Source organism: Emydura macquarii, unplaced genomic scaffold, assembly GCF_026122565.2.
Source record: "Emydura macquarii macquarii isolate MOO-44397 ecotype Brisbane River unplaced genomic scaffold, CSIRO-AGI_Emac_v2 contig_2422, whole genome shotgun sequence".
Taxonomy (NCBI): Eukaryota; Metazoa; Chordata; order Testudines; family Chelidae; genus Emydura; species Emydura macquarii.
Window position 1 is genome coordinate 17130846 of NW_027132559.1, and position 13556 is coordinate 17144401.

At 42.9% G+C, this 13556-nt stretch overlaps 2 protein-coding genes across 2 annotated transcripts; both read left to right on the forward strand.

The window, feature by feature from the left end:
- On the forward strand, nucleotides 1–1981 carry HOXA2 (homeobox A2). The gene is made up of 2 exons (XM_067561653.1): nucleotides 1–385; nucleotides 933–1981. The coding sequence occupies exons 1-2, from the start codon at nucleotides 1–3 to the stop codon at nucleotides 1670–1672; spliced, it is 1125 nt and encodes a 374-aa protein (XP_067417754.1). The 3' UTR covers nucleotides 1673–1981.
- A 4618-nt stretch (nucleotides 1982–6599) lies between these two features.
- HOXA1 (homeobox A1) lies at nucleotides 6600–8216 on the forward strand. The gene is made up of 2 exons (XM_067561654.1): nucleotides 6600–7230; nucleotides 7644–8216. The coding sequence occupies exons 1-2, from the start codon at nucleotides 6600–6602 to the stop codon at nucleotides 8000–8002; spliced, it is 990 nt and encodes a 329-aa protein (XP_067417755.1). The 3' UTR covers nucleotides 8003–8216.
- Nucleotides 8217–13556: the final 5340 nt, after the last annotated feature.

Sequence of the window (13556 nt, forward strand, 5' to 3'; positions counted from 1 at the left end):
ATGAATTTCGAATTTGAGCGAGAGATTGGTTTTATCAATAGTCAGCCATCGCTTGCTGAGTGCCTGACATCTTTTCCCCCTGTCGGTGATACATTTCAAAGTTCATCAATCAAGAACTCGACGCTTTCACACTCGACACTGATTCCTCCTCCTTTTGAGCAGACCATCCCCAGCCTGAACCCAGGCAGCCACCCTCGCCACACCAGCAGCAGCCGCCCCGAACAGAGCCCCAATGGCAGCAGCAGCGACAGCAGCAGCCCGGTGCCAACCGGCGCCCTGCCGCCTCCGGAGTACCCCTGGATGAAAGAGAAAAAAGCCTCCAAGAAAACTAGCCTCCCGCTTGCTTCGGCCTCAGCCACTGGACCCGCCTGCCTAAGCCACAAAGGTCAGTTCAAAGACTTTCCCCTAGATCTAGCTCTTTTCCTCGGATTGTTGCTTTCCCAACTCCACTGGAGGCACTGGGAAGTGGTGTGGAGGAAGCGGAGGAAAGAAACCGGTGGGCTCCATTAAACCCCCAACTTTCCCTAACTTGTTTTAATGGGGGAATGATTTATTTGAGTCGGAGCTGACCTCCTCTTGTCTCGCTGTCCTGGAGTTAGGATATTTGACAGTAATGAAGAGTGATAGATTGCTCCTGCTCAGCTAAGCAGCTGATGCATTAATTATAAATTGTGCTATGGCTAATATAAAGTTTGCCCGGCTAGGGTTGGGAGCCGGATGCAATAATTTTATTGAGGTGGAAAGGGGTCCCCAGAACCGGGCGCACAGGAGTGCAACACAATGGATTTACTGCGTCCAAGGGCGGCCATTTTGTTGCAGTTATTTTACACTATCTATATATATATACACACACACACACATATCTTTCCCTCTCTGAGGTGCAGTGTGCTGGGATGTTAACATGCAAACGGTGCCTTTATCTGTTTTTACAGAGTCTCATGAGATCCCCGAAAGTGCTAACGGTGGCTCCAGGAGGCTGAGGACGGCTTACACCAACACCCAGCTTTTGGAGCTCGAAAAGGAATTTCACTTCAACAAGTATCTGTGTAGACCAAGGAGGGTTGAGATCGCAGCTCTGCTGGATTTGACCGAGAGACAAGTCAAAGTCTGGTTCCAGAACAGACGGATGAAGCACAAGAGACAGACCCAGTGTAAGGAGAACCAAAACAGTGAGGGGAAATTTAAGAGTTTAGAGGACCCCGAGAAAGCAGAAGAGGAGGAGGAGAAATCTCTCTTCGAGCAAACCCTCAATAACGTCTCAGGCGCTCTCTTGGAAAGGGACGGTTACACTTTTCAACAAAATGCACTATCTCAACAGCAGGCTCAGAATGTACACAATGGAGAGTCACAAAGTTTCCCAGTTTCGCCTTTAACAAGCAATGAGAAAAATCTGAAACATTTTCAGCACCAGTCACCCACTGTTCAAAACTGCCTCTCAACAATGGCCCAGAACTGTGCAGCTGGCCTGAACAATGACAGTCCTGAGGCCCTAGATGTCCCTTCTTTACAGGACTTTAACGTTTTCTCCACAGATTCCTGCCTACAGCTTTCAGATGCAGTTTCACCCAGTTTGCCAGGATCTCTGGACAGTCCTGTGGATATTTCTGCTGACAGTTTTGACTTTTTTACAGACACACTCACTACAATTGACTTGCAGCATCTGAATTATTGAGAAATTAAAGACGTCCTGTCGCCAAGGGTTGTGGCTTCTTGTTTCAAATTGCTTTATTTTGTTTTTCTTTTCCTGGTCAGTATTTTCTGTTTATTAATTCCCTTTACTGTGTTCCAGAGCCATGTTACTGTTTCTTATGAAGTTTTAGTTGTGTTAAACCTAGCCACATTCTAGGTCCCTCCATGAAAGCAATATATGAGGCCTGTAAGAAAGTGATCATATAGAATTGTATCTTCACTTTCTTTTTATTTTTGTATTACATTAGGATGCGTTGTCATAAGTATTTTTGGTAGAATAAATTCTTGTTTGCTACAAGTAGCTTTCTTTTCTCTCTCTCTCTCTCTCTAGACTCAGAACATAACGGGTATTCCCCTCCCCCCCCAATTTAACTTCAGAAATAAAATTAGACATTCTGGTCACAATCTCTCTCCTTTTGGTAATTTAATATATTTATTAGCGAGAAAAAATCACATTCAAATTCTTTATTGCAAGGGTTTGCATCGAGTCAAAGTACCCGATGATTCTCACAAATAAAAATAACAACTAGAACCTCCACAAAGCTCAGATGGATTTCTTCCTTTTAACGTACACATAACATAATATCTGTGTGTGAACACAAGTCTTGGATTTTCTAAACTGTGACAAAAACATAAAGATGCAGCTTCTGCTGTTACAGACAAAATATAACCTATTGTAAATGGGGCAAGTGCCTGCTGTAGAGATTGGCTTGTTGCATGGGTGGAAGGCTCATTTAAAAAATCGTATTTTGCTATAACTCAAGGCTCGTGTGTCCAGCAAGTCGTTTTAGGAAACACTTCTTTACAATATAAATGCTATACAAAGTACGCCTTTGATTAGTTCCCATGTGCTGAAAGGTCCCAAGAAAACAAACCTAAAAAAGAAAGGAAATAAAAAACGTTATGATCTGTAAAAAAATACATTTAGGACCGATTTAAATTCTTAATTCGGTTCTCTCGGGGATTTCTGCGGGGTCACATAACAAAGTCGCTTTATTTTTAAACCGGTTTGCGGCGCAAATGGTGACTAGAAAGCTAATGGTTAACATGTTTAAATTTCAATGGAGCCTGCTCGGCGGCCCACTGTCCAAAATGTGTTACTTTCTTCATTTCGCCAATAAAAAAACCGCATTAAAAACGCCAGCTAATTACGTAAGAATATCTTACCGATATTTGTAACCTAATTCAGAGTGTGAGCGTTGTTTACTATGCTAAAATCAAGCACCAGATGCCAGCAGGTAGTTTTACTGCCAACAAATCCCGTTGACCCTTGATTTTGAATGTTCTGGGATATATATATGAAACACAGTGAATGAATTCGTTCAGAGCAGTTTGCTTCTAGTTCATTTGAGGTGTGTTGGTTCTCTGATCTGCAACACGTTGCGGAGCTGAGATGGGTGGGCAATAACTGGAAGGGTTGGATGCGATTCTTCCTAAACTCATAAATCAAACGCTTTCTATGAATGAGAATGTCATCAAAGAGATCAATTGCAGGAACACATGCACAAATAAAAATCCTCTTACGTATTTGCCGGGGCCGGGGATCCCCGTCTAAAACCATTAAGTTAGAAGGCGTTTAGTCATAATTCATTTTTATTGCTCGTTTAAAACAACAGATTGGCTAAACTGCGGGTGCCGCAAAAATCTCGGCCCTGCTTCTTTTCTTTCTCTGCTTCAGCACTTTCGCTTTTGAAAGAGGGTAGTTTAATGCAGTGGAGTGTATTTTAACTCCCGTTACATTCTTTTTAACTGGATTTAATGATTAATATATGGTTGGATTTTATATACGTATTTATATATGAGAGCATCATCTTAAACGAATGGAATTGTTTAGTACAAGACCAGTAAACTTCTCTCAAGATATATTTAAAATCAATATCTGCAAATCTATCTCGGATAGAAAGTTCCTTTAAGAAACCCATTGTAATTCCTAAATCTTGAGTGTGTGTGGTTGTCTGTATGTGTGTGTGTGAGCCTATAATATGGGGAATGTCCCAAGAATGTGCATCAGGCACCAGAAATGCTTCAAAGGCTTGAATTGCTGGAGATGCAGCTCGACTTTCTGCAAATCACGACGCACCCAAGCAACAACGGAGGCAGTGGGACTAGGGTGGGGGCTAGTAGGAAGGTTTGACTTTTAAAATAGCACAGCTCTGAATTTCGTGTGCATTTGGGACCGTGTCTGATGGCAACTTTTCTCGTTGGGGGCTGAAGAGAGATTTATCCCTGGCGTGTCCCCTTCCCATTATGTTGCACCGAAGCACTGTAATGGCAGCAGAATTCGAGGCATTGGAGGAGAGACAATGTAACAAAAGACGCGGATTTCTTCAAAACAATGGCACAGAAATGAAGGAAAACGATTTAAAGGAAGCAGAGGAGAGTAACAGAGGAGCTGATATTTGGCAACAAATACGGGTAAATATATATAGAGGAATTCTATCTGCGGATAGATTTGCAGATATATTGATTTTAAATAGAGAGAGTTTACTGTTCTTTTAGTAAACAATTCTGTTCTTTCCATATGATGTTATAACATCAATGGTGTATAGAAATAAATTATACATATATGGTAAAATAAATAGTTTCGTTACGCCTTAAAGTAATGAAAAAAAAATCTCTTTAATAGTAAACAGATAGAGCAGCCTGAGTTTGCACCGGATTTATACAGAATTTATCACAGCTGATTAACAAGAATTCTGTAAGACGATATTGCAGCCAAAAAAGGTTGAGCATCGTTTCATATATGCTTGCTGGACACCCCTCCTCCCCTCCCGAATTTAAGAAAGCGAATGTTTCCAAACGGCTTGTATCTATTAATTATTAATCTAAAATATAAATATAAGGATAAATCTTTTTATGTGTAGACTGGTGGGGGGGGGGGGTGACACATATATTCGTTTTTCGGTGGCATCAAGGGGCCTGTGGAGGTGAAATGGATACATGGGTGGCCTAAAGCCTCAAACACTTTTGGTAGCTTATCACTTGGAAGAGGATGTTGGACTTTAGTGTGTGGGTGGGTGGAGGGAGGGGGCTGGAGCGAGTCGAAGGGAAAACAGCCTTTTGTATTTTAAAATACAAGCAACAATCGGGCGCTGTAATCATGCAAGATATGACAAAGTTGAAGTGCATCTGCATAAACATACACACAGTTCTCCAGACTGAAAAAAAAAAAAAAAAAAAGAATAAAATTCAACTATTTCCAAAGTTAACTTTTCAAATCTCACATATCTCTGTGTACTGATAGCGGCTTAATATTCTTCTTCCTTTCACACACACACACACACATACGGATGGCTGCATGTTGTCTAGATCTGCAACTCCCTTTAGCTGTCTGCATAGAGATATTGAATGTGAAATCAAATGCCAAATACCAACTATCAGCCATGCTTTTCTGTAAATTGATCCTATTTTCCTGTTCTGAAAAAAAGAAAGTTTTAGTCAATTCTGAGAGTAGATCACAGAGACTGTGTGGGTGTGTGTGGGGGGGGGGGGAATGAAGGGGGGCGGGCTCTCTGCTAGCAGCCATCTGTTTACTCGCCCCTCTCCTCTCCGTGTACTCTGTGGCGGAGGACGCAGCCACCAAGTGACAAAGAGAATTAATTGTAGATCGGGCCTGCAGTGGCCCGGCGTCGCCTCCTTTTCTGGCCCCCTCCCACTTACTCCTGAGCATGTCATCCGGTGCTGGCGTGTGTTTATCGTTAAAAGCTGTCCCTCGATCTCATGCTCTGAACCCTTATGTGTGTCTGTGTGTGCACACGTGTGTGTGTGTGTGTGTGTGTGTGCGTGCGTGCGCACAGGCGCTCCGGGACCCCAGCAGCTGGACTGCAGAACCTGGAAGAAGCTTCATGTTTGCAATCGTCATCCGCTCCCCTGCCCCCACCCCCACCCCTCACACCAACTGAGCTCACGCAACCTCTGGTTCCCTAGAGGCACAGCCCCCGGGAGGTGCTGTCGCAGCGGCGCTCCGCCGGCCCCGCCGGCCCCGCGCCCCAGCCCAGCGCGCGGCGGAAGACGCCCGGGCGAGCCGGCCGGCTGCAGCACCGGGCCGGTCAGTCACCCCAGCGCCCCACTGCCATGCTCAGAGCACCGGCGCGGCGGGGACGGGGGGATGGGACAAGCCCCTTTAACTCTTGGCTGGTCGCGGGCTGGGCTCTGCGGAGGGGGCACAACAGCGCAGGGGCGCGGTCTCCCCCCACCCCCACCCCCACTACCCTCTCCCAGCTCCTTCTCCCGCGCTGCCGGCTGTCCCGTCCAGCGGGGCCCAGCCGGAGCACTGGGCTGGGGGTGGGGACAGGCTGCACCGAGCACACCACCGAGAGCGGCGCGCTGGGGGCGCAGCGCCCTTGCAACCGGTAAAGGCTACTCACCCCGGAGCGGTGATGCAGGCTCGGCGGAAAGAATCCTCCCAGTCCCAGGCGCTCCGGGGAAGGGATCGGACGCTTCGCTGCTTTGGGAGGAGAAAGCGGGGGGAGCGCCTGCCTTGCCTTCTTACCTGGGGTTCCTCCCGCTAGGTCTCCGAGCCCTGTAATCCTCGCAGGAGGCTCCTCTGTGCCGGCTGCTGCTGCAGGCTGCGCGCCTGGGCTCCACGCCGTCTCTCTGGCCCCGGCTCTGAAGCCCCCACTGCACTAGCGGTGGGGGGCAGGAGGGGGGGGGGGAAGAAGCGAGGGAGGTGGTGATGGCTGCGCGTCACCTTCATGGAGGAGCGCTCGGAATTTAAATGCCACTGAAACGGTGATCCATCACCACCAGGAGCCGGGAAATTTTAGCAGGAGGCTCAGCCATTGGCTGCCGCCCTCACGTGTCCCCAGCTCACTGTACATTCATATCATTTTTCTTCTGGCCCCATGGAGGAAGTGAGAAAGTTGGCACGGTCACCCAGGACTCTGAAGACTCGGTCACTCCGGTGATAAATGGACACGGCGAGGATGAGTTCCTTCCTCGATTATCCCATCCTCAGCGGAGAGACTGGGGCATGCTCTACCCGAGCCTATCACCCCGATCATGGGATTACAACTTTCCAGTCCTGTGCGGTCACTGCCAATAACTGCAACGGGGATGATCGCTTTATTGTTGGCAGGGGGGTCCAGTTAAGCCCCCATCACCACCACCATCACCAGACTGGTACCTTTCAGCCTCACAACAATCTGGGCATGTCTTACTCGCACTCTGGCTGTGGCCCGGGCTATGGCAGCCAGAACTTCAGCGCGGGTTACAGTCACTACTCATTAAATCAGGAAGCAGATGTAAGTGGAGGGTATCCCCAGTGCCCCCCCGCTGTTTACTCTGGAAATATCTCCTCTTCCGTGGTCCAGCATCACCATCCCCACCAGGGTTATGCTGGGGGCACGGTGGGTTCCGCTCAGTACATTCACCCCTCATACGGACAAGAGCAGCAGAACCTGCCTCTAGCAAGTTATAATCATTCCTTATCCCCTCTCCATGCCAGCCACCAGGACGCTTGTCGCTCTCCTTCTGCAGAGACATCGCCTCCGGCACAAACCTTTGACTGGATGAAAGTTAAAAGAAACCCGCCTAAAACAGGTTAGTCGTGATTTCGGAGCAGGGTGCTGCTTCTTTCCTCTTCCACTTTTTGTTTTAATAAAACAGAACGGAGCAAAACCCTTTCCGCCTTCTGATGTGTGGTGTACAGGTGCCTGGGCTTTTACAGGTAAAGACATCTGAGATGTAAAGACAGGTTCATCCATCTGCTATAATGGAAGTCCACGCTGGGTTTTTCTGTGGTAATATTTCCTGTAATTCCTAAACAATTTATCAAGTTTCCTTTCACACACACTAGTGGCCGACTTTATGTTAGCACCTCACACGCCATCACTCACTGTCCCTGGATTCCTCTCGTTTTAAGAAGTTCTTGTTCCATATCGTTTTATCTGTGTGGACATATTGATTGTGTCACCTATTCATCACTAAATTAACGTTTAATATACTTTTTGCAGGGAAAGCTGGAGAGTACGGCTACGTAGGTCAGCCCAACACCGTTAGGACCAATTTCACCACTAAGCAGCTCACAGAACTGGAGAAAGAATTCCATTTCAACAAGTACTTGACGAGGGCCAGGAGGGTGGAGATAGCGGCTTCGCTGCAACTTAATGAAACACAGGTGAAGATCTGGTTCCAGAACCGTAGGATGAAGCAGAAGAAAAGGGAGAAAGAGGGGTTGTTGCTACCCATTTCCCCTGCCACCCCAACAGGAAATGAAGAAAAAACCGAGGAGTCATCAGAAAAATCCAGTTCATCCCCATGTACCCCTTCACCAGCCTCATCTACCTCAGACACTCTAACTACCTCAAACTGAAATATTTCTGGCACCCACTGTTTTAGGTACATGACTCCCACTCTAAACTCACATCTTTAGCAAAGCTTTATTGATGTAAAGTATTTTATTCTTAATCTTTAGGTCATCTTTACATTCGATCAACTTGTTTCAAGATAATTCGGTTTAGAAGTCCCTCCTGCTGTTTAGTCTATGCAGAACTAAACACTTCAGTGGGTCCTAGAATCAGTTTTCTCTTGACCACTTATTCAATATTCCTATTTTTAAAAATTCCATCTAAAGCTGCTATTTTTGTTGGCACAGTTAAAAAGTTTCTCTCTGTAGAATAAAATTTCAAGGACGTTTCTATATTTTTCCCTGAATAAAGACAGGATATATAGAGTACATAACCTCATGAAGAGATGCACTATTGAAAGTGTTTACACTAGTTATAGAACTTTCATCCTTTAATTTAATGTATTTTTTTTCGTGTGTATGAGTTTGCTGGTTGTAAATATTTTGTCCAAGAGATTTATCTTTTTACAGATTTTCTAGAAATGATGTTTAGATTATCAGATTAAAGAGGGTGGGTACATTCTCAAAGTTGGATTCAATTTTATATTATTAAAACTGACTATCATATCAGCTAAATTTGTTAATGTCAATCAGATACCTCAAATAATAGCACCATTTCTTTTAATGAGATAGAAGAAAAAGGCTTCAATTGCACTAGGTTTTGTAAACCTTGCTTGGTGTGCTCCCCCTCCATCTGTGCTGGATTATATTGGACCTAAGGGTATATTATCCCAAAGACCTGACCTACTCCTATTTTCATATTAATCCTTCTTTAGACTTGATGTCTTTTCGACCAAATCGTAAATGTGATGAATGGCCAAATGAATGTATATTTTATGTGATTCGTGTATGGAGAACTTTGCATGATGCACAGTGCTTTGATGTACTTAAGGTACACTGAGTTTTATCAGTTGTCATTTGTGAACAAACCATCTTTCTGATTTTCTGTACAATCATTAAAGGTTCTGAGATTCTATGAGTGACGAATCCAGAGCAGAATTTACGGGTCCTAAAATGTCTGTAATAAATATATTCAAATTTCAGGTATACTTGACTCGAGTACTTTTTTTGTGCCGTTGTTGATCACACTTAGCTCAACATCTCAGTCTCGTTATTTTCACTGCGGTGGCCTTTAATATACTATTTAATAAAAAGTCATTTCTCCCAGTCATTACTTTGCTAAGGTCAGAACTCTGTGTGTCCTTTCCTCAGTGACACATAACACAGCCCTAATTCCCTTTTTGTGTTTCACTAATATTCTCTTTAGAAAATATAAGAAAACTCCCCTCTCTATTTCAGCATGAGAGAGTTTATGAACTAGATCTATTTTTGAAACACAAATACTAGAACTTCCTGGTTCAAGTGCTAACCTTTTCACCTCCAACTGAACGTTGACATACATATAAACAGGGCACTCTTCAAAAGCAGAAGCTGTCTTCAGCCAGTCTTTCCTCACATCGCAGGCCAATAGTTAGGAGAGTCACATTAAATTATCCCTATTATAAAGCTGACCCAAGAAACGCAGCTTCATTCTCCCTCCTCTCACATTGCTAGTGACATCTTTAGTATGTTAACAGCTGGAAAGTTGGGTGCTTCTTGCTTAATGAGATGGAACTCCGACTCTACATATTTGCCCCTTATTTCAAAGAGAATTTCACCTCCGGGTGCTGCACGTTACTTATTCTTGCCAAACAGCACAGTAACCTACACCGATTGGCTGCTTTTACTACGCATGAAACAAGTTCTCGCAGGTAAATTTCAGGACATCTTCCAATACTTAGATTCAAGTTAATACATTTTGCAGAATAAAAGAAAGCTTTTTATGTACTGTATTACAGAACTGAGCACAGACATGTTCAGCCAGACAGGGGAGGTATAAAACGAATGCTAGCATTTGAATTTCTACCCAAATAAACAGCATCTTATTTCTTCCCGGCACATCTGTAGGAGAGTTTTACAAAGGCCGGGCAGCCCATAAAGCTGTTGACTCTGCTTGGAGGCTCTATGGAGCGTCAACGAAATTTTCTTCACTTCAGTGTCAAAAAAGACAAGCCTTGATTTGCAGGCGCGTCGGCCATATCAAGAGCAAAGAGATCTGCACCAGCACAGGGCTGTCTCCAAAGGCTCCTGTGAATGCAGCAGAACTTCAAAGCCGAGGCAGATATTTCTTTCATTTCCCCGCCTGGTTTATACTTTACCTTTTGTTTATTAGTGTAAGGCCACAAAATAAAACAGATGGCTTTCTTCCAGAGACTTTCATGTGTTAAAGTGGCATTTGCATGCCAATGAGGTGATTTCAATATCGAAAACTGTATCGAAACACGTTGGAATTTGGGTCTGCAACCTGGCTCCCCCGGAGATGGTTGAATGTAACAAAAAGAACAGCAATACATTATAAACTACATGTAGCCGTCCTGCCTGTCACTCTGCGATTCGTTTCCAAAGAATCCTTTACCTCTGCAGAACGAAAACCTTGGTATCTTTTTGCTGCCCAAAGAGATTAAATCAAAGGGACCTACTACGTTCTGCTTGCATGTCTTTTCTCGGGTTGCGATATAACAAACCTTTAAATAAGGAAAAACGGAATGAAAATCCGTAGACATCCCACGCCCGATTTTTGTAAGTGAAAGTAAAGAGGGAGACCTAAAATAATGTTAATAATAAAAACACGACTTGACCTGACAAAGAGGTTCATTTTCTTTTCAATCTCTTACCATTCGTTTGTTTTTACGATAGCTTTTTTTTTTTAAAGCATCCAAATGTCAAACGAAGTTTAGCATCTTTCTATAATACTGGTGTTCACCTTTAAAGTTTACTTTTGGAGGCTCTTGAGATGCTTTGGTGTTTTCCTCTGGGGCTATCAGATTGAAACAGATCAATATTTACTCAGTCTGAAAGGGTTGTTGAAAAGGCAGCTAACAACAAACTGCTTAGCTGCTCACCCCTGTTTAATCTCCGGTTCACCGAAAGTTCAAGCAGAAATGAATTCAGTGATGGGTCACTTTAGAATGAGTCCCAGTGGTTTATCTCAGTGCCCTGGTAAAGGCAACAATTACAGATTCATCCCTCTCTACGAGAGCGGCAAATTTCCTATTACTCTTTTGCTAAGCGATGTTTACTAAAAACTTAAACCACTTTCTTCTCTTTTTGCTGAGACTTTGCTCCCCCCCCCCCTCCCCGCCTCTTCTTCGCTCTCCGTCAATTATCAGTAATGTTGGTAAAACCGTGAATAGCTATTAAAATAGATTGGCATAGATTCTTGAAATAAACCCTTTAAAAAGATATAATGAATTTTAAAATGGCCTTTCAGAGAATAGCTTTCAAGGAAAGCACTGCACAAAGATTGAATGGGAGCACATTTGTGTTTCAATAATACAATCAGGGTCTTAATATGTATCTATAGCTATCTGTTGGGACGCGTGCAGGATCCATTTTCAAAATTTAATGTAGACATTCATTTGTCTAAACTTCGCGTGTTTTTATTCTCTGCTGGTACACCACGTACCCAAAAAAAAAAAAAAAAAAAAAAGTCAAGAAAACGTGGATCCAGGGGGAAAGTGGTGGACTTTGCGGCTAATTGCAGCAACTCTTCAGAGGTCAAAGTTCACGTAATCACTGCATAAATGCATACTTAATAGGAATTTATTAGCCCTTTTCTAATGGCAGCTCACGTTTTGGATGTTGTCTTGAAAACATTTCATGAGCATATTGGTTCTCAGGTATTATCATTCATAAACTCGGGAAGTTTACATGTTGATTTATTTTGAGATATGCATCATATAAGTAACGTATTTATATTAAGACACAGATGTACAGCGATAAGTAATACTTTATTCAGGAGCTAGCACTATGGCAGCGAGGGTTAGATAGATAGGTAGATAGATAGATAGATTGTTGCTAATCAGAGAATTTCATGATTTTTTTGCTACATAAAACCTCCAAAATAGCTCTGTTGTATTAATTTAGCAATTGGCTATATGTAACCTAAATAAATTGATAAATAAATAAAGCGAATACAGAAAAAATGAAATGTATAATAGATGAATAAATAATAATAATATAATATATCATAACATATTAAAATTAAGCCTTTCTTTCTTTCTTTCTTTCTTTCTTTCTGTCTGTCTGTGTCTGTCTCACACATTTAATTTCTTTCCCGACATGTTACTTAGCTGGTTTTCACTCTTTAGATTCCTCTTTTATGGTATACGTGTCATAAAATATTTCGGGTCATAGCGAGCTAGGTCTTCTTCTAGGCGCAGAACGATTATTATAGTCAACGGAGCTTTGCAAATAAAATAAAATAAAATACAATAAATAACCAAAATAAAAGCAGATCGATGTGCCCCTTTGTGTTTAAGAATTTCGGGGCAAAACCGGTTTATTTTGATCCCGCGAGTATTTGCCACATAATTTTAAAGGGATTACAGGCATGAGTCATATGAACGGAATTTGGCCCGAATAAAGGATCTGCGCTATTTTTATAGGTTAGTGACATATTTTAACCATTTACTACACATGCAAAGTCTTTCCATTATTATTTTACAAACCATCTTTGGTCCCTGTCGGATTTCCTTACAAGCCTATATCTAAATTTTGGAAATGTAATCAGGATTATTGGTTATTAAAAGTGTAGGGCTGGCAACCATCCTCTAACATAATAAAATCCAGATACATGGACGTAGCATTCCCTTTGCAGGGGTTCAGTTTAAAATGTGAAATCAATACATTGTATAAAACTACCTAGCCCAAAGTTCAAGAAAAACAGCATCAGGGACAGATGGTTAACAAACGACGTGAAGGAAATCCGTATGGGGTACTGTTTTACCCTTTGCACGCATATGATATAGGTTGTGTGGTCCCATGACGGCTTTGGGTGCTAGAAAAACTATAGAACCATGGAGCCTGGTACTCGCAACAGTTGTAGAACGATTCTGGGCGGAGATCTGCACTACTATGTGCTCAGAACTCGAGAGGGACGCCTGAACAATTCTGTCTTCACTACTGGCGCTTCCTTAGCAATCTGTGTAGTCATTAGTTTAACTAGCTATGCTTTTCTTCACGTATATATTTTCAATTAAAACGCATCCTCGGCTTCAACTTCCTAGGCCATTGGTAACGAAGAGCCCACATCGAACAAAAAGCAGACATTAACCATTGTTTCGTTTTTTAAATTAATAAACGTTAAAAAAAAAATCTGCCGTGAAGGACTATTTTGTGAGCACATTTTGGAAAGATGGTACAGCTGAGTTTAATTCTGACCCTACAAAAATGACGCGTGTAAGGAAATTTCGTGTTGTCCGCTCTAACCACAATAATAACCAGCTGACTTAAAGATCTAACGCGTTGGGTTTCTGCAGCCCCTTTCAATCAATGAGAATTTCACCTTTTTCTTGCACAGGGACAGGCTCGCCTGTTGACTCGAGCTGTTTTAGAAAGGGTTATTTCAAAGTATTGTGCTAAAGCAGCTTTTTAAAGTCTAAAATCATCCAATGTTTAAATATGTATAAATCAATAAATG

What these genes read in the sequence shown, in the direction of transcription:
- HOXA2 (XM_067561653.1), top strand. Translation starts at nt 1, where the DNA reads ATGAATTTCGAATTTGAGCGAGAGATTGGTTTTATCAATAGTCAGCCA. An exon ending in CGCCTGCCTAAGCCACAAAG is followed by an intron (nt 386 to 932) that starts GTCAGTTCAAAG and finishes CTGTTTTTACAG; the next exon opens with AGTCTCATGAGATCCCCGAA.
- HOXA1 (XM_067561654.1), top strand. Translation starts at nt 6,600, where the DNA reads ATGGACACGGCGAGGATGAGTTCCTTCCTCGATTATCCCATCCTCAGC. An exon ending in AAGAAACCCGCCTAAAACAG is followed by an intron (nt 7,231 to 7,643) that starts GTTAGTCGTGAT and finishes TACTTTTTGCAG; the next exon opens with GGAAAGCTGGAGAGTACGGC.